The sequence below is a fragment of the Pantherophis guttatus genome, chromosome 1 (genome assembly GCF_059756535.1).
Source record: "Pantherophis guttatus breed Tessera chromosome 1, ASM5975653v1, whole genome shotgun sequence".
In the NCBI taxonomy this organism is placed as follows: Eukaryota; Metazoa; Chordata; class Lepidosauria; order Squamata; family Colubridae; genus Pantherophis; species Pantherophis guttatus.
The window spans coordinates 179053307-179080722 of NC_142063.1; the positions used below are offsets into that span (position 1 = coordinate 179053307).

The following is a 27416-nucleotide window of genomic DNA, read 5'->3' on the forward strand; positions in this document are numbered from 1 at the left end:
GTGGAACAAACAGGGTGAACTTGAACTATTAATACATAAAGGTAGAAATGATATAGTTGAAATAACAGAAACTTGGTGGGATGAAACCTATGACTGGAATAGAAGGATACAAACTGTTTTTTAAAAAATCAAACCCCATAAAAGAGGAGGAGTTGCACTGTATGTAAAGGATCACTATATTGCTACAGAAATGCATGAAACCAAAGACAAAAACCACCTAGAATGCATATGTTTAAGTTTAAGTTTAAGTTTAATGCGATTTATATGCCGCCCTATCTCCAATGGACTCAGGGCGGCTCACAACAGTAAAATACACAATGACATTAATGCAATATAAAATTAAAAGTCCGAATTAAAACAGTTTAAAATCAGTTTAAAAACTATTAAGAAACCCACCCACCCCTCATCAGTCCAGGCTACGAAATAACCAGGTCTTCAATTCACGGCAAAAACGAGCAAAGGTCAGGGGCCATCCGGAGCTCCAAAGGAAGTTGGTTCCAAAGGGTGGGTACACCCACAGAGAAAGCTCTCCCACTGGGGGTCGCCAGCCGACATTGTCTGGCCGACGGCACCCTGAGGAGGCCCTGTCTGTGGGAACGCACTGGGCAATTGGAGATTGTTGCTGGCTGCAGGGGGTCTGACAAATATCCTGGACCTAAGCCATGAAGGGCTTTATAGGTGATAACCAGCACTTTGAACCTCACCCGAAGGGCAACCAGTAGCCAATGCAGGTCATGCAGGAGGGGTGTAACATGGGAGTGTCGGGACACTCCCATCACAACCCGCGCAGCTGCATTCTGCACCAGTTGAAGCCTTCGAGTGGTTTTCATGGGCAGCCCTAGGTAGAGAGCGTTGCAGTAGTCAAGACAGGAGGTGACCAGCGCATGAATAACAGTGCGTAGGGCATCTTGGTCCAAATAAGGGCACAGCTGACGCACAAGGCGAACCTGGGCAAAGGCCCCCCTGGTCACGGTTGCTACATGATTTTTCAGAGACAACCATGAATCCAGAAGGACACCCAGGTTGCGGGCCCTATCCACAGGGGGTAACACCTCACCCCCGATGGTCAATGATGGAATATGTAGATTGGACCCAGATGCCGATGGATCAATATAAAAGAAAAAAAGAATGACATGGCCATAGGTGTATACTATAGGCCACCCAATCAAGCAGAAAAAATAGATGTCCTTTTTGCTAATCAACTAACAAATCTATGTAGAAAAACACACTACAATAGTAATGGGGGCAGGGGTGAAATCTAATTTTTTTTGCTACCGGTTCTGTGGGCGGGGCTTAATTAGTGGGCGGGGCTTGGTGGTAAGGTGACTGGGTGGGCGTGGCCAAGTCAATGTCACTTCTTTGTCCTTTTTTAACCTACAAAACACAACACAACACAACTGGCTCACCCACAATGTAAAAGCAGCTGTGCTAGACTCAAAATGGCCCTGCAACGAGCAGGAACCTCACACAGCCACAAAAAGCCCAAAAAAACAACTTTCACACTTTACACACACACAACACAACACAACACAACTGGCTCACTCACAATGTAAAAGCAGCTGTGCTAGACCCAAAATGGCCCCTGCAACAAGCAGGAACCTCACACAGCCACAAAAAGCCCCAAAAAACAACTTTCACACTTTACACACACAAAATTCCACATACAGCTTTGTGAGATTTTGTGTGTTTGTGTAGTTAGAGTGAAACAGTACAGAAACACACTAAATCTCAGAAAGCTGCACAAATATTATTTTATTTTAATTTATTTTTATATAAAAGCAGCTACATTTAAAACTTCCTAAACTTTAAATGGCTAGGTCTAAAAAAAGAACAACTAAAAAAAACCCCAATTAACTATTTTTTTTAGAGCTCCCAAAGGGGAAAAAAACTTACCCAATAGAACAGGGGTCTCCAACCTTGGCAACTTTAAGACTTGTGGACTTCAACTCCCAGAATTCCTCAGCCAGCTTTGCTGGGAGTTGAAATCCACAAGTCTAGGCAGGAAGGCAGGCAGGCAGGTAGAAAGAGCTGCTCACCGATGAGCTTGATTGCAGGCAGGGAGATTCAGTTGCTTGCTGATGCATGGATTGCGATTGTCATGCGATCAGCAGCTAAGGTAAGCAAGCTGGAGGCTGGGAGGCGGGGGGAGAGAAAAAGAAACTTTTTTTCTTTTACATGGCTCTGGCGATCCAAACTGAGTTGCCTGATTAGCAAGCAACTCAGCTGGGATGTCAGAGCTTGGCTGGTCAGAACCATTTAAAAGGAAAAAAATGCTCTGATGATCGCGGGGCTCAGCTGGGCATGGGGGGCGGGGGCAGGGATTTTTGCTACCGGTTCTCCGAACTGCCCACCGCCATCGCTACCTACTCGCCCGAGCCAATCCGAACCGGGAGCATTTCACCCCTGAATGGGGGACTTCAATTACCCTGACATCAATTGGAAGACTAATTCCGCAGCAAATGAGAAATCAAATAGATTCCTAACCAACCTAGCTGACAGCTTTGTTGTCCAAAAGGTAGAGGAGGGACAGCCATACTGGATTTAATACTTACAAACAAAGAAGAAGTGATAGAGGGAGTTGAAACTGCAGGAACCTTGGGTGAGAGTGACCATGTCATACTAGAATTCAACATAATGCAAACACAAGCAATAAAACATAATGATACCAGAGTCTTAGATTTTAAAAGAGCTGATTTTAACAAAATCAGAGAGAACTTGGGAAAGATTTCTTGGATGAAAATCCAAAAGGGGAAAACAACTCAAGAAGCTTGGGAAACTCTGAAAAATATAATCGTAAAAGCCCACCCATAATACCACTGAAAAAGAAAAACAAGAAATCCAAGAAGAAACCAGCATGGCTGCACAAAGATCTTTCTGACAAGTACCAAAAATGGAAAGATGAAACACAACTAAGGCTATCTTTGCAGATAGCCTGAATCTGCAAAGATGAAGCCAGGAAAACAAAGGCTCAGATTGAACAAAGACTTGCAACAAAAGTCAAAGATAATTTTTAAAAAGTTTCTTTCAACATATAAATAACAAGAAAAAAATAAATACTAAAGGAGCTGGCAGATGTCATCTCAAAACCACTGTACCACATCTTTCAAAAACCCTGGAGCACCAGAGGACTGGAAAAGAGCTGATGTGGTTCCCATCTTCAAAAAAGGGGGAAAAAACAGACCCAGGAAACTACAGACCAATCAGCCTAACATCAAAACCGGGAATATACTGGAAAAGATAATAAAAAAACAGATCTGCCAACATCTAGAAATGAGTAAAGTAATAACTAACAGCCAGCATGGATTTATTAAAAACAGATCATGCCAAACCAATATTATTTCATTCTTCAATATAGTGACTAAATTAGTAGACCAGCAAAATACTGTGGACATACAATAAGAACCGAATACAAGATAGGCAGTTCTGCGTTACTGCTGAACATAACAATTAATAAATACAAGTAATCTAAATCTCATCAGCGATGCTCTGTATTTGGAATGTGGGTTTATCCTTGGATGAGCATGTGCCACAGAATAAGATGGATTCTTCTTTGTGCTTCTGCCTCCTCCAAATGCTAAAGGAAAATGGAGTCTGGCTTCCCAGGGTGCACTTGTTTTGAGAGTGCGGGCTGATGTGTAAAAGAGTTGGGTCAGCTTTAAAACAATATAATTATTATTTGTCCCTCCTGCCACTATGGTTAGAGTGCAGGCTACTTCTGCTGACTGCTGGCTGACTGCAGTTTGGCAGTTCAAATCTCACCAGGCTCAGGGTTGACTCAGCCCACCATCCTTCCGAGGTCAGTAAAGTGAGGACCCAAATTGTTGGGAACAATATGATGACTCTGTAAACCACTTAGAAAGAGCTATAAAGCACTGTAAAGTGGTATATAAGTCTAAGGGCTATTGCTATTGCTATTCATTTTATTCTATCTAGCCCAGGGAAGTCAAACTTGATTTCATTGAGGGCCGCATCAGGGTTGTGTTTCAGAGGGCTGGGGAGGAGGGGGGTTGTGGTCAGGTGGGCATGGCCGGGGTGTGCATAGCATGCTGGAGGCCATGGAGGCTGAAAATAGGCCATGTGGCCCATTTTTGACTGGCAGAGTGCTGCAGGAGGCCATAGAGGCTGAAAATGGGCCACATGGGGTGCACATGCCCCCCTCTGGCCCATTTTGGCCAACAGAGGCATCACAGGCCAGCCCTTTGATATTTCCAGGCAGATATCGCGGGCCAGATTTAAGCACCCTGCGGGCCAGATATGACCCACTGGCCTTGAGTTTGACATCCCTGATCTAGCCAATCTGATGTGAATATTGAGGCTTATTTCAGTGAAAGTAAACTTGGAGACTGGAATACAGATTTTGATACACTGTTAATTAAAATAAGGCAAATTTATAGTATTGCTAAAAACCATCTGTTTATGTGTCATATACTTGTTTTTCAGATTCTAATTATGGCGGAAAGATTCCAATTGTATGCTTTGCCCAAGGAGGAGGAAAAGAAACTCTGAAAGTAAGATATTCCCTAGGCCTCAGAAGCATTTATTTATTTATTTATTTATTTATTTATTTATTTATTTATTTATTTATTTATTAGATTTTTATACCGCCCCCTCTCCCGAAGGACTCGGGGCGGTGAACAGCCAAAATTAAAAAACATACAATATAAACAATTAAAATACGTTTAAAACAGAATTAAATCTAAAATGGCTCCCCAATTTAAAACGCCTTACCCATACCCCTATAAATAAGATGAATTTAAAATTTAAAAATTTAAAATTTCCACATTTAAAAAGGGGGAAGATTTAGAAGAAAAAGATAATCTTTCAGCATTTGTAGTCCTTTAGATGATTTTCCCCCATAAAATAATGTAGCCTTTTTATATTTTGAATATGGTTTCCATCCTCTTCAGTACATTTGTTTGTTTTATAAATTGCATTTTAGTTAGTCTGGAAATCAACTCTCAGCCATGCATTTCATAAATAAAGGGATCAAAAAACAAGTAGGAATGCAGCACCACTTAGGGTCTCATGATGTGTGACACCTGGAAACAGCACAACACTTTAACAAATAATTGACAACTGCTGCATCTGTGCACAATTTTTTGGAACTGAATCTAACACTCCATAGCCATAAGGCAAAAGTAGTTTTCCTGCTACTGAGACCCTCTAGTGTTCTGCTAAGGACATGTGCCTTAAGATGCAATACACAAAGTAACTGATAATCATAATCATAATCATAAGTTTATTTGTCAAGCATATATAAGATAACAGGTAAAAGTATAAACATAATTTGAATACATGGAAAGAGTAAGTAAAAAGGAATATTAGGACAGGGACGGTAGCAGGGGTGGGTTCTAAATTTTTTTGCTACCGGTTCTGTGGGTGTGGCTTATTTTGTGGGTGTGGCTTGGAGGTCATGTGACTAGGTGGGCGTGGCTAGCTGGTCAGAGTCATTTCTGGAAGGTCCTCGCACTTACGACCAATCCTCGCACTTACGATCCGACTCATTTGTTTGCTTTTAACACTGATCAGCTGTAGGACGGCCCTTTGAAGCCCCGCGGCAAGAGTTTAAACAGTTTTTTTTCCCTCTAGTCATCAGCTGGGACTCAGGAGGCAGCAATAGATTGGGGGTGGGACCAAATAAAAGGTAAGAATAACGTGGGGGGGTGGGGGGTGGGAAGGCGGGGGGGAGAACCGGTTCGGTGATGTCATATCGTCACCGCTACCGGCTCGGCCAAACCAGACCGAATCGGGAGGAACCCACCACTGGACGGTAGGCATGCTGGTGCACTGATGCACACCCCTTACATACCTCTTAGGAATGGGGTGAGGTCAACAGTAGACAGTTTAAGGTTAAAGTTTTGGGGGTTTGGGGAAGAAACTACAGAGTCAGGTAGTGCATTCCAGGCATTGACCACTCTGTTACCGAAGTCATATTTTCTGCAATCAAGTTTGGAGCGATTTACCTTGAGTTTGTATCTATTATTTGCTCGTGTATTGTTGTGGTTGAAGCTGAAGTAGTTGTTGACAGGAAGGACATTGTGGCAGATAAATTTATGTACTATGCTTAGGTCAGACTGAAGTCGGCGTAGTTCTAAGTTGTCTAACCCTAAAATTTGGAATCTGGTTGCATAAGGTCTGGTATTGCGGTTGTGGAGAACTCTTCTCGTAAAATATCTCTGAAATGTAAAATTTGTTACTATCGGTTCTGTGGGCATGGCTTGGTGGTGGTGGTGGGTAATGTGACTGGGTGGGCATAGCCAACTTTTTTTTTTTTTTTACTTTCAAAAGCATTTTTTCTACAACCTCTTCGGCCAAAGAGGTTGTAAAAAATGCTTTTAAAAGGCCCTAACAATCCCAGCTGAGTTGCCTATCATCAGAGGCTTTTTTTTCTTTTAAAAGCATTTCTTTCTACAACCTCTTTGGCCAAAGAGGTTGTAAAAAAATGTTTTTAAAAGCCTCTGGCGATCAGGCAACTCAGCTGGGAAGAGGTTATAGAAAAATGCTTTTAAAAGGCTCTGACGATCCCACTGATATATATTCTCTTCTATTGGAGTATGGCTATGATAAAAACTACTATAAAAGTTGTTACAGCATGTGCACAATTATTAGGCAACTGACTATTTTGACCATCTCATCCTTTGTATGCATATTTTCCACCTCCAAGCTGTATAAACTTAAATGCTGGATATAAGTTCAGGTGATGTGTATTTGTGTAATGAGGGAGGGTGTGGCCTAAGGAGATCAACACCCTGTATCAAGGTGTGCATAATTATTAGGCAGCTTCTTTTCCTCAGGCAAAATGGGCTAAAAAAGAGATTTATCTGACTCTGAAAAGTCAAAAATTGTAAAAAGTCTTTCAGAGGGATGCAGCACTCTTGAAATTGCTAAGATATTGGAGCATGATCACAGAACCATCAAATGTTTTGTTGCAAATAGTCAACAGGGTTGCAAGAAACATGCTGAGAAAAAAAGCCAAAGATGCCAAAGATTTGAGGAGAATCAAACATGAAGTTACCAGGAACCCATTATCCTCCAGTGCTGTGATATTTCAGAACTGCAACCTACCTGGAGTGCCCAGAAGTACAAGGTGTTCAGTGCTCAGAGACATAGCCATGGTAAGGAAGGCTGAAATCCGACCACCACTGAACAAGACACATAAGTTGAAATGGCAAGACTGGGCCAAGAAATATCTGAAGATAGATTTTTCAAAGGTTTTATGAACTAATGAGATTAGAATGGCTCTTGATGGACCAGATGAATGGGCCCATGGCTGGATCAGTAATGGGCACAGAGCTCCACTTTGACTCGGACGGCGGCAAGGTGGAGGTAGGGTACTGGTATGGGCTGGTATTATGAAATATGAGCTAGTTGGACCTTTTTGGGTTGAAGATGGACTCAAAATCAACTCCCAAACCTACTGCCACTTTTTAGAAGACACTTTCTTCAAGCAGTGGTACAGGAAAAAGTCTGCATCTTTCAAGAAGACCATGATTTTTATGCAGGACAATGCTCCATCACATGCATCAAAGTACTCCACTGTGTGGCTAGCCAGTAAAGGCCTTAAAGGTGAAAGAATAATGACATGGCCCCCTTCCTCACCTGACCTAAAACCCTATTGAGAACTTGTGAGCCCTTTTTAAACGGGAGATTTATGGTGAAGGAAAACAGTACACCTCTCTGAACAGTATCTGGGAGGCTGTGGTTGCTGCTGCACAAAAAGTTGATCGTCAACAGTTCAAGAAACTGACAGACTCCATGTATGCAAGGCTTATGACTGTTATTGAAAAGAAGAGTGGCTATATTGGTCACTGATTATTATTATTTTTTGAACTGTCAGAAATGTTTATTTGTAAATTTTGAGTTGTTTGTTTATTATTCTCACTTTAACAGATGAAAATAAATGAGTAAGATTGGAATTTTTTAAATTTTTGCATAATAATTCTGCACACTAATAATTGCCCAATAATTGTGTACACATAGATATTCTCCTAAGAAAGCCATAACCTCACTTTTAATTTCTTAAATATTCAGGTTTGAGGTTTATTAACATTTTAGATTGGCAGAGAGCACTGTAGTTGTTCAATAATAAAATTAATCCTCCAAAATACAGCTGGTAGTTGGTAATAATAAGCTATATAGGATTGCTGTAGCATAACTATTCTACACTTCAACTGTGAATAGACCTTTTATCCAATTCAGTTGGATAATTATTGTTCTATTATTTTCTCTAGCCATTCTTTAATTTTAGCCCAGAACTTCTTTGCAGCTGGACATGTCCACCAGAGGTGGTAGTATGTTCCGTAGCTCTTGTTACATTTCCAACATACTGGAGATTTACTCGGAAACACCTTTGCAAGTCTAGCCGGGGGTAGATGCCATGTATGAAACATCTTCAACTGATTTTCCTTGTATGCCGTGGACATTGTTAGTTTTGTATTTATTTGCCACATTTTTCCCATTTCTCCAATTCTATTGTGTGGTTAATTTTTTTTGCCAATTTAATCATTGTATCGTTAACTATTTCTTCTTCCATTTTATATTGCAGCAAAAATTTGTATATTCTACTGATTAATTTCTCCTCTGTCCCTTGTATAATTTTGTCCAATTCATTTTGTTTAGTGTGTATCGCATTTAATTTTGTGTCTTCTTTATATTTTGACCGAATTTGCATATATATCCACCAATCAGTTTCTCTATTTAGATCTTGTTCCAATTCCTGTTTTGTTTTCAGATTTCCTTGTTCTTTTAATATATCTCTATATCTTATTATCTTGTCCCACTCAGTTAAATTTGGATGTTTTAATGTTCTGTACGTGAAATCCAAATTGATATTTTTGTGTAATGTTGTTTTTTAATCTTGATCCAAATTTGTAGCAATGCATTCCTTAGTATGTGTCTTCTAAAGTAACCATGTATTTTATATTTTTCGTCCCAAAGGAATGCATGCCATCCCACTTGCAAATTGTGCCCTTCAATCACTAATGTTCTTTTGTCCCTTAACTCCATCCATTATTTCAGACAGATTATACAAGATGCTTGATAATATATTTCCCTTCTGGGAGTGCTACTCCTCCTCTGTCTTTTGTGTCTTGCAATGTTTTTAATCTAATTATCGGTCTTTTTCCTTGCCATATATATTGGTAATTGTTCTATTAATGTTTCAAAGAAAGTCTTCTCTAATTTTACTGGTATAACTTGGAAGAGAAATAGTATTTTGGGCAAAATATTCATTTTGATCGTAGCGATCCTTCCCATAAATGAAATTTGTAAATTTTTCCAATTATCTAAATCTTTTTTTAATTTGCAGTAGTAATTTCTCATAGTTGTCTTCCTTAATTGAGGAGCATCTTGCAGTAAGCCAAATCCCTAAGTATTTTATTTTCTTGGTTATTTGAACTTTTGTTTTGACATCTTTATTTTCTGCGCTATTTCCTTTTGGATTGTTAAATTTATTTTATGTCTAACTATATTCCATTCCTCTTTTATTTTTTTATTTTGGGGATCTTCCTGTCATTTTCTTTCTAACTTTTTAAGTTCTTCCTGTAGTTTTTCTTGTTGATATTTCCTTTCCTTCTTCTTCCTTGCATTATAAGCCATTGTCAGTCCACAGATGTATGCCTTTAGCATATCCCAAAGGTTTTGTATTGATGTATCTTCTTTTTTATTCACAATAAAAAATATCTTCAACTTCTTTTCCAATATCTGTTTGTATTCTTTGTCTTTGCATATATTTTGATTCAATGTCCATCTTTTAACTCTTTTTTGTCCTTTCCATTTTATAGTTATTGAGTTATGGTCTGCCCACTCGTTTACTCCTATTTCTACTTCTTCCACTCCTGTCCGTATTTCTGCTGTCATCCAAACCATATCAATCCTGGACCAGGATTGATATGGGTGTGTATTTTTCACACTTATGATCGTTGCAGCATCCCCATGGTCACGTGATTTACATTCGGATGCTTGACATATTTATGACAGTTGCAGTGCCTTGGGGTCATATAATCCTCTTTTGTGACCTTCTGACAAGCAAAGTCATTGGGGACATCAGCTTCACGTTAACAACTGTGTTTACTAATTTAACAACTGCAGTGATTCATTTAACAAATGTGGCAAGAATGAATGGGGTGGAAGTGAGGCTTTTGCATTTTCAGTGCTTTGGGATGGGGTGGAAGTGAGGATTTTGCATTATGATGGCTCTGAAATGGGGTGGAAGTGAGGATTTTGCATTATCATTGCTCTGGAATGGAGTGGAAGTGAGGATTTTTGCATTACAATTGCTCATAAGTAAGTAAGAGCCAGTAAAAGAGGAATGGAAAAATCTCTATTTGTAGATCAGCATTTTTCAGTCTTGGCAAGTTTAAGATGGGCCTTGAGAATTCTGGGAATTGAAATCCATGCATCTTAAAGTTGCCAACGTTGAGAAGCATGGGTCTACACTAGAGTTTAGGATTTTCCATTCCTGTTTTATTTAGAGTTTGGTGCAATTAAATAAATCAGTTGTGGTTTCCTTAACAAATAGAATTTAAAGTGATATGAACCATTACTGGACTTTTTGTGAGAAACTGAAATTAAAAGTTGATATGGGATTATGGAAATAATGTAGACAAATGTTAATCTTAGAGTAAGAGTTTAATATATTTTTTTATTTCTATCTGTACCAAAAAAAGTTGGAAGTCATTCATTTTCTGTTTTCCTTCTTTTCCTCTTTCTTTCTTACACTTTCACTCTTTTTTTTCTTGAGCCTTTTCTTTTTTCAAATCTGTTTATTTGTTTATCCCTTAGCTCTGTATTTTTTTGATGTATGAAGGATCAAATACTCAGCCATTACAATTCTACATTCCTTATTTACAGAAATCGTATCAAAATTTAGAATGAAATCCACTGGGAGCCATCCCATATAAGGCAGGCTCTGAGTCCCTCTAACCAAAAAGTGTTTATCAATAGAAGAGAATATTTGTAGCTCAGGGTTGAACTGTGGGGTCCTTGGTGCTCTCTGAGCTTGATGGTTTTCTTGCAGATGTTTCATTACCAAAGTAGGTAGTAATCAGTAATCAGTACTAGAAGGGAGAGAAGTTTGCTCTTATTTTCATATACTAGTGGCTTACCCTGTCAGTATTTATTTTAAATTTTTTTATTAAACATTTTTTAAAAAACAAAAAGAAAGCTTTAGCACTTTCCTTTTCAACAGTTTCACATCAGTCAAGAATTTCTTACTTATACATTTTTTTCTCCCTTATTCTAATATATCTTTTGTACATATACTTCTAATATTAATTTATTTATTTACATATATATATAAATACCCATGTGCACAAATTCATTTCTACAATTTTTGTTTCCTCATATTTGCTATTATATTCCTATTTCAACCATTATTTAATTTTTCGTTGCCTTTTATCTCTGTGTTCCAGCCATTCATACCATTTCTCCCACACTAAGTAATATTCTGTTTCCTCTTTTTCTTGTATCTCCTTTGTTAATTTGTCCATCTTCGCACATTCCAAAACTTTTCTGATCAAATTATCTTCGGTTGGTATATTATTGTTTTTCCAATTCTGTGCATAGATTATTCTTGCTGCTGTGATAATATGGATAATTAAATATTGTATTTCTTTTTCTTTCTTTTTTTTTTTTGGACAAAAAAATTATTTTTTAAACAAATATATAAAAAACAAATAAAAAGCCATCTTCAATGTAAATATAAACAGTGTGTCGGTTGGTTACAAGTCTTCACTCTATTCATATATATCAGGGGTGGGTTCTAAAAATTTTTACTACCGGTTCTGTGGGCATGGCTTATTTTGTGGGCATGGCTTGATGGTCATGTGAAATTCTTTAGGATTTAGCAGAGGTACTGGTCTACCAGGCTTTTAACTGCTTGCAGAGCTGTACCAGTCTACTCATTCATTTTTGGAGGCACCTGTCTACTCATTCGTTTTTGGAGGCACCCGTCTACCACCACACTGCCTTTTATCACTGATCAGCTGTAGGGAGGCCCTTTGAAGCCCCGCGGCAAGAGTTTAAACAGTTTTTTTCCTTCTAGCCAATCAGCTGGGACTCGGGAGGCAGCAATAGATTGGGGGTGGGGCCAAATAAAAGTTAAGAATAATGCGGGGAGCAGAGGGGGGCAGGAGGGCCCAGCTCCCAAACAAAGAGAAGCGGTTCAGTAACATCATATAGTCACCGCTACCGGCTCGGCCGAACCTGGCCGAACCAGAAGGAACCCACCACTGATATATATCCATGTATTATTATCCTCATTAATCATATGTTTAACTATGACTGTTTCTTCCCTCTTTTCATAAAGAATAATCTAAGATTTAAGTTAATTTGTATTATGCCCTTCATTCTCCTAAATCATTCCAATAACAGTACATCTTTATATTGTATTATTATATAATTCTACATTTCTTGCATTGAAAAAATCTCTACCATATTTCATTTCCATGTCTTTTTATCTAACCATTGGTAAAATGAATCCAATATCTTATAATATTGTTTATCTTCTTGTTCTCTAATTTCAAATGTCAATTTACTCATTTCTGCACATTCCATTATTTTCTTAATAACTTCCTCTTGCATTGGCATTTTCTCATTTTTCCAATTTTTAGCAAACACAATTCTAGCCACTGTTAATACATTCACAATCAAATATCTCAATTCTCTTTTGTATATTTCAGGTACCATCCCCAATAAAAAAATCTCTGGTTTAAAGTCTATGTGTTTTTGTGTCATTTTTTCCATCCATGTGTGGATTTTAGTCCAATATCTTTTAGCTTCTGTACACGTCCACCACATATGGTAATATGAGTGCGGTATCTGATGACATTTCCAACATTTTTCCGATTTATTCTTGAACATTCTAGCGATCCTTCTTCTTTCAATACATTTAAAGATTTCAATTGCAATTTACCCCTTTCCATAAAAAGAAGTTCTTTATAAGTAATCACCTCCTGTTTTTGTTCTATACTTATATTTTCTATTGCATGTCTGGGATTTGTCCATATAGGTATCTTGTAGTTTAGCTTATATTGATACCTCAATATATTGATACCTTATACTGATACCTCCAAACCCTCAACAACGCATTTCTAAGTATATGACCCTTAAACACTTTATCCACTTTTTTTCATATAACAAATAAGCATGCTGTGATAAAACAGCTGCTTCATAATACAATCTTAAATTAGGCATTTTAAGACCTCCTCTCTCACGTATATCCTGTATAATTTTCAATTTCACTCTTGGTTTCTTCCCACCCCAAATAAAAGTATTAACCCCTTGCTGCCACTCCCTCAAATTTCCATCTTTCTTAAGCACTGATATCATTTGAAACAAGAATAAAAACCTGGGTAATACATTCATTTTTATTACTGCTATCCTTCCCAGTAGAGATAGTTGTAACTTTTTCCAATTCTCCATTTCTTTCTGCACTTTTTGCCAGAGAACTTCATAATTATTTTTAAATAATTTCGTATTTGAGGCTGCAATATATACTCCTAGATATTTAACCTTTTTAACTATTTCAAACCCCGTTATTCTTCCTAAGTCTTCTCTTTGAGATATAGACATGTTTTTAGTTATCATCTTTGTCTTATGTTGATTTACTTTAAATCCAGATACCCTACCATATTGACTTATTATATCCAACATGTGTGGAGCTGTTTCTATAGGTCGAGATAAAGTAACAATCAAATCATCTGAAAACGCTCTTAATCTATAATCTTGCTGTCTAATTACAATTCCTTTTATTTTGTCAGAGTCACGTATCTTATTCAACAGAACTTCTAAAGTTAAAATAAACAGCAATGGAGACAAAGGACAACCCTGCCTTGTTCCTTTCTCAATTTTGAAAACATCTGTTAAACCTCCATTAACTATTATTTGTGCTGTTTGTTCCTGATATATTGCTCTAATTGATTGTATAAAATACTCTCCAAAATGCATTTTTTCTATTATCTTAAACAAAAATTGCCAATTCAATCGATCAAATGCCTTCTCTGCATCCAAAAATATGAACGCTGCAGGGACTTGGTTGTTTTTTTCCAAATATTCCAGTAGGTTTACAATTTGTCTAACATTATATTTAATCAGTGTTCAAAAGTGATATTGGCCTAAAATTTTCAGGTTTGACACAGTTTTGATCTTCCTTCGGGATCAATGAAACAAAAGCTGTTCTCCAAGAGGGTGGGACTCCTCCCCCTGATTGAATTTTACAAAATAAAACTCTAAGTGGTTCTACCATTTCAGACTGTAAGTTCTTGTAATAAACAGCTGTTATTCCATCTGTTCCCGGAGCTTTATCTGTTTTTACCTGTTTAATTGCTGCAATAATCTCCTCAGAGGTTATTGGCTGATTCAATCCTTCCCTCTGTTCTAACGTTAATTCAGAGATATTCTCTTCTGTTAGGTATCTATCTATATCTTTACTTTGTATTGAATCACTGGCATATAGCTTTGTGTAAAATTCTAAAAAGGCTTTTTTGATCATATTCTGTTGATAAACCTCCTTACCTCTAAATTCTATCTTACCAATGACTCATGACTTCTGTTTTTTCCTCAACACATAAGCCAACCACCTGCCTGGTTTATTAGCATTACAAAATGTATCATGTTTAGCATATTGTAAACTAGTTGCCACTTGATCAGCCATTAACATATTGAATTGCTCTCATAATATATTTATTGTTTCTTTTACTTTCTTATCTCCTGGATTAATTATAAGTAATTGTTCTTTCTTTTTTATTTCTTCCTCTATCTCTTTCCGCTTCTTCTGTTGTTTTAATCTATGTTTATTATTCATATGTATTAAAGCTCCCCTCATGTAGGCCTTACTTGCATCCCATCCCATACCATCCCATTTCCATAGAGGTACATGCATGTTAATAGCAAAAAATTCCTTCATTTGTTTCTTAAGTTCATTCACATTTTCTTCATATCTAAATAAATTTTAATTTAACCTCCAAGACCTCCTTTCCCCCTCTCCTGTTCCAATTCCACCCAGACCGGACTATGATTGGTTAAGATTCTTGGACATATCTTCGTCTTCTTCACCCTAAAAAAAAAATCATTTGTAATTAGTATAAAATCAATCCTGGAAAAGGATTGATGTCTATCGGAAAAAAATGTAAAATCTCTTTCCTCAGCATTCCGCTCTCTCCAAATATCTCTCAGCTCCATATCTTCCATCATATCAAAAAAAGATTTAGATAATTTCACATGTGTTGAGCTTTTTGATAAACTTTTTTTATCTTTCTGTGTGTCTATTACTCCATTCCAATCACCCATTAGGATAAAAGATTTATAGTCCCATTGTATTATTTTAGTGTGTAAAAATTTATAAAACTTATCCTGTTGTTGATTAGGTGCATATATTCCAATTAAAAGCATCTTTCCACTCTGAGTTAATAGTTCAATTGCAATATATCTTCCTTGAGTATCTGCCTCAATTAAATTAGCTGATAGTCCTTTCTTTACATATATAACTAGCCCATTTTTCTTCTCTGGTGCTGATGCCACAAAATGTGTACCTAATCTTGAATTTATCAAGTATTTTTGGTCTAATAATCTAATATGTGTCTCCTGCAAACAAATAACATCGTTCTTAAATTGTTTCAAGTAGTGAAATACTTTCTTTCTCTTTTGTGGTGAATTTAAACCATTAACATTCCAGGATAAGAATTTAGTTGCCATCTTTGGCCTTTCGAAGCTTCAAAAGCATCAGCTGAATATCCTCCTCCATCTTACTCTTCAGCCTCGCCCCTCCCACTGCTTCTGTTTTTTTGACTTCTTGAGATGAATCTTGAGATTGTTGACTTTTAGTTGTTGTTCTTGGCGTTTGTAGGTTGCTCGTGTCAGTCGTTGTTCTCTTGGTTCCTCTGTCTTCTTGAGTGGTTCCAAAGTTGGGAGTAGGCCCCCAAGGTCTAAATCTTCTTCCATAATAACTCCTCCAGCTGCAACTTCAGCATAAGTTTGTATCTGCTTTCCATCTTTCTCTTGTTGTAACATCTCCATTTTCTTTCTGCCCCCCCCCCCGCCCCCCGGTGAAGGTGGATGTCCAGCCTTTAAAACATTAACATAAAAATCTTTTGCCTTCCAGACTGTGTTTAACCGGTATCTTTCTCCACCATAATTCACTATTAGACGAGTTGGAACATCCCATCTGTACTGCATTTGTTGGTTTCTCAGTTCATTTACCAAAAAGCCAAAGTCCTTTCTGCTTCTTAACATTTTTGGAGGGATCTCTTTCAGAACCACCACTTCTTGTCCAGCCACTTGAACCTTATTCTTGTAGGAAGCTTGTAAGATGTCATTTCTGATCCTCCTGGTTGTAAAATAGATCACCACATCTCTTGGTAACTGCCTTTGTCTTGCCACCCAGGAGTTAACCCTGTAAATTTTATCAATTCGGCTTGCCACATCTTCTGGACTTTCTTTGATTAGCCCTGCTATAGCTTCTGCACAAATATCCTTTAAATTTTCCCGACCATTTTCTTTTAGCCCTCTCAGTCTCAGGGCAAATTCCATAGATCTGTATTGTAACATAACCAATTCATCATCCACCTTCTCAGTTTTAGTCACAATGTCTCCTACTTTATTTTCCAAATTCAGATTGGCTTCATTGATTTCTTCTACTCTTTCATACACCTGAATAATAAATTTTGCCAATCCTGAGACTGCTACAACAATGTCATCTCTTATTTCATCATGCTTTTCTTCAACAACTTCTTTAATTGACTTTATATCCTCCTCAATTTTTTTTAATTTCCCTTCCACAATTACTGTTAGGTTATTCATAGCTGCAGTTTGATTATTCATGGCTTCTTTTATAAATTCTTTAAATTCATTAAAAGAAGCCTCCTGGCTCTGTGAATCAGCCGGAAGTTGTGCTTTCTGTGTCACTACTGACACTACTGGGGAAACTCCTCCACTTTTAGAAATTCCTGGCTTAACTTGTTTAGAAGCCATCTTTATTTTAAAAGTCTTTTTTCCTTTCACAGCCACAAAATCCCTTGAGCAATTTTCAAAAGCTTGTAATTTATAGTTTATAATTTGTCAAGCAAAATAGTCTTTTCTCCACAAGCTCTCAGTTCCCAGCAGCTTTAATCCACTCTCAAAGTGCAAAATTCTCAATAAACACTTTTGTTTCTAACTCTCACTTTCATGCCCACAACAAAGGCGCCATCTTCAGCCTCCAACTCAAAGAGATTCCATTAGAAACAATGTAAACCCGGAGTTAAGCAATATTACTTGTAAATGCTTGTTCTCCTGTTTCCGCTCTGTCTGTGCTTGTATTCAGTCAAACTCACTTTTGCTTGCAGAATTGGTCGCAACATCTGGCTCTGTTTAAAACAGAGTTGTCCCGGATCCGGAGCTTCAGTGGGCTGACCAGGGAGCTCTCACCCTCCAAGCCTCTGGAATTATTCCAGAGGACTTTCGGGGAGCTCTACCCACACCCACCAGCTCTCCTCTCCTTCTTCTCCCGATGGAGAGGTTTTCAAGCCTCCAGACAGCTGCTTAATGCTGTCAAAGCGGCTTTTACAAAATCACGGGGCTGGTGGTCCGAAGAGACCGTCCACGATGCCGGAAGTGCCAACTGGAAGTCCCCCTACAAATTTTCTTATATGCAGTTGACATTGTCATTTTATAATTTTGCGACCACAATTTTTGCCATCTCTCTAAGTCAATTCCATGTCCAAAATTTTTCCCCCAAGCAATCATTGTTTCTTTAACTTGTTCATCCTCCAATTTAACCTCTAATAAATATCCATACAATTTTTTAATTATATTTTCATCAGTACTTGTTAAGATTTTATCTAAACTAGTCAAATTGTTATAAAAACCTTCTGTCTTATAGTCTTTATCATATCTAGACTGTATTTGCAAATAAGAAAACCAATTCATCTTTATACCTTGTACTTCTAATTCTTGAAAAGATTTAAGTTCACCCTTTTCATTCAGTAATTCACTATATCTAACAATTTGTTCCTTTCTAAATGTTATTGAATGTGAGAATGCTTCAATAGTTGATAACCAGACCGGAATTTTTAAATAATGTTGTTTTTTTACGTTCTCCCAATTTAATAGCAAAGCCTCTTGTATGAAATGTCTTCTAAAATACCCCTGTGTTTTTGTTTCCTTGTATCATAAAAAAGCGTGCCAACCCAATAACAAATCATGCCCTTCTAAAGTCAATAATCTGGCATTTCTTAGCATTATCCATTCCTTAACCCACATCAAACTTGTCGCTTGATAATATAGTTCCCAATTAGCAAGCCAAAACCTCCCCGTATTCTAACATCTTGCAACAACTTTAGTTTTATCCTCGCTTTTTTACCCTGCCAAATATATTTCAGCACTGTTTTATTCAAATCTTCAAAATAATTTTTCCCCAGTCTCATTGGAATTGTTTGAAACAGGTATTTAATTCTAGGCAATATATTCATCTTAATCGTTGATATTCTCCCTATCAATGATAATTGTAAGTTTTCCCACTTTGCCAAGTCTGTCTCTATCTGTTGCTTAAGTTTATTATAGTTATTCTCTTTGAGTGCACTGCATCTTGCTGTCAGATGCATCCCCAAGTATTTAACTTTATTTGTGACCTGCATCTTCGATATTTCCGCCAATTCTTCTTTTTGTTTTATTAACATATTTTTGTCAAGATCTTCGTTTTGTCTTTATTTATTTTCAAACCAGCAACTTTTCCATATTCTCCTATTTTGTCTACCAATTTAGTTGTTGATTCTAATGGATCTTCAAGAATAAAAACCAGGTCATCAGCAAATGCTTGCAATTTGTATTCTTCCTTTTGAATCTTCATTCCCTTTATGTCTTTATCTTCTCTGATATTTCTGTTTAGCACTTCTAACGATAATACAAACAATAAAGGTGACAGTGGACAACCTTGTCTCGTACCTTTTTTTATTTCAATAGACTCTGTGAATTCTCCATTTATTATTACTTGTGCTGTTTGTTTGTAGTATATAGCTTCTATGGCTTGAATAAATTTTCTACCAAAGCTCACCTGTTCCAGCTGTAATAACATAAATCGCCAGTTCACATTATCAAAGGCTTTCTGAGCATCTAAAAATATTAAAACCATTTGCTTTTCAGGATGTGCCTCATAATATTCCAAAGTGTCCAGAATTATTCTCATATTGTCTTTAATCTGTCTTTTTGGCAGAAACCTATTTTGATTGGAATGTATGAAATTATTTAAATAACTTTTAAGTCTTTCTGCCAATATTGAAGCAAAAATTTTATAGTCTGAATTTAGCAGGGAAATAAGCCTATAATTCTTAATTTGTTGTGGGTCCATATCCTCCTTTGGAACAAGTGTAATATATGCTTCTGACCATAATTTGGGTAATTTTCCCTTTAACATGACTTCATTCATAACTTCTAACAATGGGAGATTCAGCGATTCCTGTAATGTCTTGTAATCTGCTGGTAACCTGTCCGGGCCTGGTGCCTTCCCATTCTTCTGTTTTTTAAGTGCTTCAGTTAATTCTATCATCGTTATATTTCCTTCTAACATCGCTTCAGTGTCTTTGGAAATCTGGGGTAGTTGCGCCTTTTGCAAGTATTGTTTAACACTTTCCTCTTCTATGTTCTCTTGCTCATACAGTTTTCTATAATAGTCTTGTATAATTTTTTCCTTCTCTTTATTTCCATATCTAATTTGTCCTTGGTCATCCATTAGTTGCATTAATTTTTTCTTGATTCTCTTTCTTTTTTCAATTTGTATGCTAACCATCTACCTGGTTTATTTGCACCTTCAAAATAGTTCTGTTTGGCACTTCTATTTTTTTTGTGCTAAATCCTCTTTTTCTATTAATCCCATTTTGTGTTTAGTTGTGTCCATTTTTATTTTAATATCCTTTTTTTGTGGAGATTTCTGGAATTCTTTTTCAAATTTCTTATATTCATCCTCTAATGTTTTATAAGCTTGTCTTTTCTTGATATTTCTTTTCCTTGTATAATCTATAATCAGGCCTCTAGGATAGGCTTTCATTGTATCCCAAAGGTTTTGCATTGATGTATCTTCTTTTTTATTTTCTTTAAAGAAGGCCAATTCTTTCTCCATTTTCTGTGCAAAATCCTTTTCTTTCAATACTGTGTTATTTAAAGTCCATCTATATCTTCTCCTTTGTCCTTTCCATTTCATTGTCATTGGATTATGGTCTGCCCAGGTATTTGCTTCTATATCAATTTCTTCTATATTAAAAGTCAATTCCCTTGTCATCCATATCATATCTATTCTGGACCACGATGAATGTCTATTTGAATAAAAAGTATATTGTCTATTTTTTACATTTCTTTCTCTCCATATATCCTTTAAGTTTATTTCTTCTATCATTTAAAAAAAAGATTTCGGAAGTGTCTTTCTATTTTGCTTTGTCATCTTCTGTGTATTGTAATCTAATTTCTCATCTATTATACCATTGAAATCTCCCATCAAGCAAATGTTAGCATAGTCCAATTCAATTATTTTCGTGTGTAATTTTCTATAGAAATCTTCTTGCTTATCATTAGGTGTGCAAATTGCTATTAAAGGTATTTTCATCTTGTTGTCTGTTATTTCCACCATCAAAATTCTTCCATCTTCATCTGTATAAATTAGCTCCACTGGAATTGTGTCTCTGATATATAAAAAAACTCCTCTTTTCTTACATTGTGGCAATGAGGTGAATATTTTCCCTAATTTTGGCTGCACCAATATTTGTTCATGTTGCTTTTTAATATGCACTTCTTCAAATTATATCAAACTTTAATTTCTCTAATTTATGAAATATCTTTCTTCTTTTAGTAGCTAAATTGAGTCCATTTATGTTTATTGTAATCAGTTTTTTCTCTTCCATGTTTATATTTTATAAGGGTTTATTGCTCTAGTAGATCTTGGTTCATGTTGCTCTTTATATTCCACCTTGCCACCCACTGCACCTTCTTCTTTTTCAATCATTGCTCAACATTCCTCTTGTAATTCAGTAAGTGATTTTTCTCTTCTTATCTCCCCTTCTTTTTCTCTAAAGTATTCTATGTAAAAGGCTTTTGCTTTATCAAATGAATCTATTCTGTATTTTTGTTGTTGCCAATTAAACACCAAGCCTTCTGGTATCAACCATCTGTAGTTCACTCCTTTCTAAAGTAATATTTTAGTCGAAAAACGATATTCTCTTCTCATCTCCCTCACTCTTCTTGGTATTTGCTTCAGGACCACAATCTCTTTATCCTTATATTTCAATGTTTTCTCTCTAGTAATCTGCAGTATTTGCATTTTAATTGATTTCTTAGTAAATCTTATATGGACTTTTCTTGGTAGCTTATTCCTCATTGCATATCTTGTATAGACTCAAAATATCTTGTCTATACCATCCATCATCTTTTCTTTGGGAATTTCTAATGCTTCTGCTAAGATTTCTATCATTATTTCTGCCAAGTTTTCACCCTTTTCTTCTTCAATATTTTGAAATCTGAGATAAAATTCTGATTTGTCCATCTCCCATCCTATTCCATTCGTATCTCATTCAAACTCGTCCAATCTACTGTCAATATCTCTGATTTTTTTATCCCTTTGTTCTTCCTTTTCTTCAATTTTTGGGAGTTTTCCTCATATTTCTTCATCATTTGGTGTATGTTCTCCACTTTTTCATCTGTTTTTACTGTTCTTTGTTCAATTTTTTCTGCTCTCTGCTCAATATTCTCTACTCTTGATTGTATGTTTTGAATTCCTTGCCAAATCATCTGCAACGTCACTTCCTTTTCCTTCTCTCATTCCTTCTCCTTTTCCTGTTGCAACATCGTCTGTATTGATCATTGCCCTCCAGATGGTGAAGAGGAAGGAGTCAATGTAGAAGACCAATAGCTGTTGCCTTTTTGCTCATTTCTGTGAAGTGGTTGTGAAAAGTTCAAACAAATAAAAAATCTTCAGATTCTTCTATACCTTAATCCATTTATATATAGGACAAATATTATCCAAGTGGCAATAAGAAAAGGAAAAGCCAAATAAAGCCACAAGCAATAGATGAAGGGAAAAAATCTTCAGGCTCTTGTATGCTTAATCCAATTAAACAAAGGGATATTAAACACCTTAACAATCTCTCCTCAAGGAAGAAGAAAAAGGAAAGGGGGAAAAAAAGAGAAAAAAATCAAAAAAGAAAAGGAGAAAAAATAAACACTAATAAAAAATCTATGTGTATGTGAAAAGTTAAAAGTCTTCCAAAAAATCACAGTCCAGTTAAAAATAATTAAATAGGGGAGAAGTGGAGAAGTAACATCAAAAAGAGAGAGAAAAAAAAGAAAAAATAAACTTTCTGTCTGAAAGAAAAATCCACGACAGTATAACACCCAACAATTCTTTTGTTAAATCTCACATAATATTTACAGCTCTTTTCCCAAAGTCACTGTAATCTTCTTCCTTTCAAACTCAGACTCTTGCCATTAATAGTTTCCCAGAAGAGCACCTGAATAAACAATCCTTCAAACAGTCTCTAATGCTCTTCCCACTATGTTATCTATGAATTGGCTCAGAGTCCTTGAAATGTAGCACAGTTGTTACTTTCCAGAGGAAAAAAAAAGAGATATAATATATCCAATCCACTAGATGGCAGTGTTACTTATTTTCTCCACTCTCCCTTCTCTCTGCACTCAATACCCGATAAAATTAAAATGGAGAGAAAATAAAAATAAAAGAGTAAAACCAAAAATAACTTGTGCTAAAAAGGCACTAAAATATTTAGCAATTAAATACATAAAGCGGAAATCTCCAATCCAAACCAGTCCAGTCCACGTTAAATAATAAATTCATCCATGAGCATCCACCAGTAAAAATAAATTAAAAAATGGGAAAAACTATCTTAAACTCAGGCTTAATTCCGCCGCTTAACTTCTTATGTTTCAATTTCAATTATCTTTTCACCACAGGGCGTTCTTTCAAATAATCTATTTAAAAGGTCTCTCACCAAGCCGACACACTTTCTCTCAATCTCTTCCGTTCTAGAGCTGTCCCAACTTCAGCAGCTTAATGGCTGCCTCTTCACCACTGGTTAAAAGGGCTTCTCCTGGATCAACCAGGGACTTTGCGATGTCCCTGGGATCAACAGGATGTGCCCTCCACAATCACTGTTTCTATGGGACGGTGAGGTCCAAAAAGGACCGTCCAGTGGTGGAGATATTGACGGCGATCTTGGAGCCCCACCTCTCTCCTTTGTATTTCTTTTTCATATGACTCTGGAAGTATTCCTAGTAAAAATGTTTCTGGCCTCATGTCTATCTGTTGTTTGATTATTTCTTCTAATTGTGATCTGATTCTACTCCAATATTGTTTTGCTTTATGGCAGGACCACTACATGTGGTAATACTTTCCCTTTTGCTATTTGCATTTCCGACACATTGGTGAAGTATTGGGAAACATCTTTTCCAATCTGGCTGGTGGCAAGTGCCACCTGTAAAACATTTTATACATATTTTCTTTATAGGATGCAGACATTGTCAGTTTATAATTTTTGTTCCATAATTTCTCCCATTTATCCAATTCAATGTTATATCCGAAATTTTTCACCCAAATTATCATATTTTCCTTAACTACTCCTCTTCAAATTTGTATCTTAATAGATAATTGTAAATTTTTTTGATAATTTATCTTCTGTGCCTTGGAGGATTTTGTCTAATTCGTGTACTTCTCTTTGGAATCCATATTGTATCAAATCTATCTTATATCTAGATTTTATTTACAAGTAAGGCCACCAATCAATGTCTGTACCCTGTTTGTTTAATTCTTGCCTTGTTTTCAATTCCCCTTGACTATTTAACAAATCTTTATATCTTTTCATTTTGTCAATGTCTAATGCATTTGGGTAGATTTGTGCCTCCATTGTGGATAACCATTCTGGAATTTTGTCATAATGATTCTTTTTTATCACTTGCCATGTTTGTAGTAGTGCATCTCTAATTAAGTGTCATTGAAAATAGTTATGTTGTCTATTTTTTCCTTCCCATAAAAAGGCCACCCTCTCTGTAAATCATATCCCTCTACTGTTAAAATTCTTTTGTTTCGTAATTCCATCCAGTCTTTGATCTATATAAGTGATGTTGCTTTATAGTAGATTTCCCAATCTGGGAGTCCAAATCCTCCTCTTTCTCTACTATTTTGCAGTGATTGTATTTTGATTCTTGATTTTTTTCCCTGCCAAATATAGTTCGCTATTAATTTATTTAGATCTTTAAAAATGTTTTTTCCTCATTTTATGGGAACTACTTGGAATAAGAGTAGTAATCATGGTAGCATGTTCATTTTAATCAATGTTATTTTTCCTAAAAAGGATAATTGTAATTTGCTCCAAATTTCCAACTCTTTCTTTATCCGTAGTATTAATTTATTATTGTTGTCTTCTTTGATCAATGAACCTTTATTTATTAACCATATTCCTTTTTTTTTTTTTGATACTGATTTTGTCTTCTAATTCTTTCTCCTGCTCCTTGGTAAGGTTTTTCATTAATGCCTTTGTTTTGAGTTTACTAATTTTAAGTCCTGCTATTCCTCTATTTTCCATTTTCCTCTATTTGCATTATTAATTTGGGTCCTGACAGTATTGGTTGTTCTAAGATGAAGACCAGGTTGTAAGCAAAGGCTTGGACTTTATATTCCTCATTTTTTATTTTCAATCCTTTTATTTTGTTTTCACTTCTAATTTTGTTTAACAGTATCTCTAGTGTTAAAATAAATAATAAGGGGGATAGAGGACAACCCTGTCTCACTCCTTTTGCTATTGTGAATTGTTTGGTAGTGTTCCCATTTATTGCTATCCTTGCCATTTGAGTTGAATATTTTTTCTACCATCTTCACAAATTTATCTCCGAATTTCATATTTTCTAATTGTAGAATAAGGAATCTCCAATTTAAATTATCAAAGGCTTTTTGTGCATCCAAAAATATTAATGCCATTTGTTTGTCTGAATTTCTTTCATAATATTCTAATACATCAATTATTTATTTATTGTTTATTTGTTGGTTCGATTTATATGCTGCCCTTTTCCGGAGACTCAGGGCGTCTTACAATGTGTTAAGCAATAGCCTTCATACTTTTGTATATACCTGCTTAGTAGGGCTTTCGGGCCCCCCATAAGTGGTGTTCTTTTTTATACAAAATCAGCTTATTGCCCCCACAAACCGGGTCCTCATTTTTTTTTAATTTATTTATTTATTTATTTATTATATTTATATACCGCTCTTCTCCCGAAGGACTCAGGGCGGTGAACAGCCAAGATCAAATACATAAATATAAAAATTAAAAACAATTTAAAACCAGATTAAATACTTTGGCCCACAATTAAAAACATCCCATTAAAATCCAATTTAAAATTTAAAACCGTTAAAATTAGGCTAGCCTGGCTTGCTGGAATAACAAAGTCTTCAGGGCACAGTGGAAGGTGCGCAAGTCCGGGATCGTTCCAGAGGGCAGAAGCCCCCACTGAGAAGGCTCTCCCCCGGGGGGTCGCCAGTCAACATTGTCTGACCGACGGCACCCCGAGGAGCCCCACGCTGTGGGAGCGTACTGGCCGGTGGGAGGCTGTCGGTAGCAGAAGGTGGTCCCGTAAGTACCCAGGTAATAAGCCATGGAGCGCTTTAAAGATGTTAATCAACACCTTGAATCGCACCCGGAAGACCACTGGAAGCCAATGCAACTCGCGCAGGAGAGGTGTTACATGGGAGCGCCCCGCTGCTCCCATAATCACCTGCGCGGCTGCATTTTGGACCAGCTGGAGCCTCCAGGTGCTCTTCAAGGGGAGCCCCATGTAGAGAGCATTGCAGTAGTCCAGTCGGGAAGTGACAAGGGCATGAGTGACTGTATTTAATGAGTCCCGATCCAAAAAGGGATGCAACTGGCGGATCAGGCGAACCTGATAAAAAGCCCCCCTGGCCACAGCCGTCATATGCTCTTCTAAAGACAGCCGCACATCCAGGAGGACACCCAAGTTGTGAGCCCTCTCCGTGGGGGCCAATGACTTGCCCCCAATAGCCAGCAATGGTACCAGCTGGCTATATTGGGACGCCGGGAGCCACAGCCACTCAGTCTTGGAGGGATTGAGTCAGAGTCTGTTTCTCCCCATCCAGACCCGCATGGCCTCCAGGCACCGGGACATCACTTCAAGGGCATCATTGGGGTGGTCTGGGGTGGAGATGTATAGCTGAGTGTCATCAGCATACTGATGGAACTGCACCCCAAAACCACGGATGATCTCACCCAGTGGCTTCACATAAATGTTGAACAGAAGGGGCGAGAGGACCAACCCCTGCGGCACCCCACACATAAGGTGCCTCGAGGATGACCTCTGCCCCCCTGCCAACACAAACTGCGACCGGTCAGAGAGAAAGGAGGAGAACCACTGTAATACAGTGCCCCCAACCCCCAGCCCCTCCAGCCGGCGCAGCATGATACCATGGTCGATGGTATCAAAAGCCACTGAGAGATCTAATAGGACCAGGACAGAGGAACAACCCCTGTCCCAAGCCCTCCAGAGATCATCAACCAATGCGACCAATGCCATTTCCATGCTGTACCCAGGCCTGAAACCGGTCTGGAACGGATCTAGATAGACAGCATCATCCAGGTGCTGGGGAAGCTGTCACGCAACCACACTCTCAACAACCTTCGACACAAAGCGAAGGTTGGAGACTGGACAGTAATTCACCAAAACAGCCAGATCCATCTTGAGGAGGGGCCTCACCACTGCCTCTTTCAAGGCGGAAGGCAAGAAACCCTCACTCAACAAAGCATTAATGATCCTCTGCAGCCCGCCTCGTGTAATCTCCCGGGAAGCCAGCACCAACCAGGAGGGACCCAGGTCCATTTTACCTACCTTCGAAAGGATGGAAGGCAGAATCAACCTTGAGCTTGGTGAGATTTGAACTTGCAATAATTGCAGGCAGCTGGTGTTATCTTAACAATGCTTTAGTCTGCTGCGCCACCAAGGCTCTTATAATTATAATTCTCATATTGTTTTTTATTTGCCTTTTTGCAGTGGTGAAATGTAAAATTTGTTACTACCAGTTCTGTGGGCGTGGCTTGGTGGGGGGGGTGTAATGTGACTGGGTGGGTGTGGCCAATTTTTTTTTTTACTTTTTAAAACTATTTTTTCTACAACCTCTTCGGCTAAAGAGGTTGAAAAAAAATGCTTTTAAAAGCCTCTGACAATCAGGCAACTCAGCTGGGATCATCAGAGGCTTTTAAAAGCATTTTTTCTATAATTCCGTCTGGACCTGGTATTTTGTTGTTCTTCTGTTTTTTTCTTGCCTCCATTAATTCTGTCATACTAATTGTCCCATTTAATATCTCCCTCTGTGTCTCCTCCAATTTGACTAAATTCATCTTTTCTAAATATCATTTAATATCTTCTTCGGATATATTCTCTTG

The 27416-nt window shown here is 37.2% G+C and overlaps 1 protein-coding gene across 1 annotated transcript in view; it reads left to right on the forward strand.

The window, feature by feature from the left end:
• TRPM8 (transient receptor potential cation channel subfamily M member 8) overlaps positions 1–27416 on the forward strand; it is a 356525-nt gene that overhangs the window by 73210 nt on the left and 255899 nt on the right. The window contains exon 7 of the mRNA XM_087887046.1: positions 4441–4508. Within this exon, the coding sequence (XP_087743172.1) occupies positions 4441–4508 (68 nt within the window). The remainder of the gene's footprint in view (positions 1–4440; positions 4509–27416) is intronic.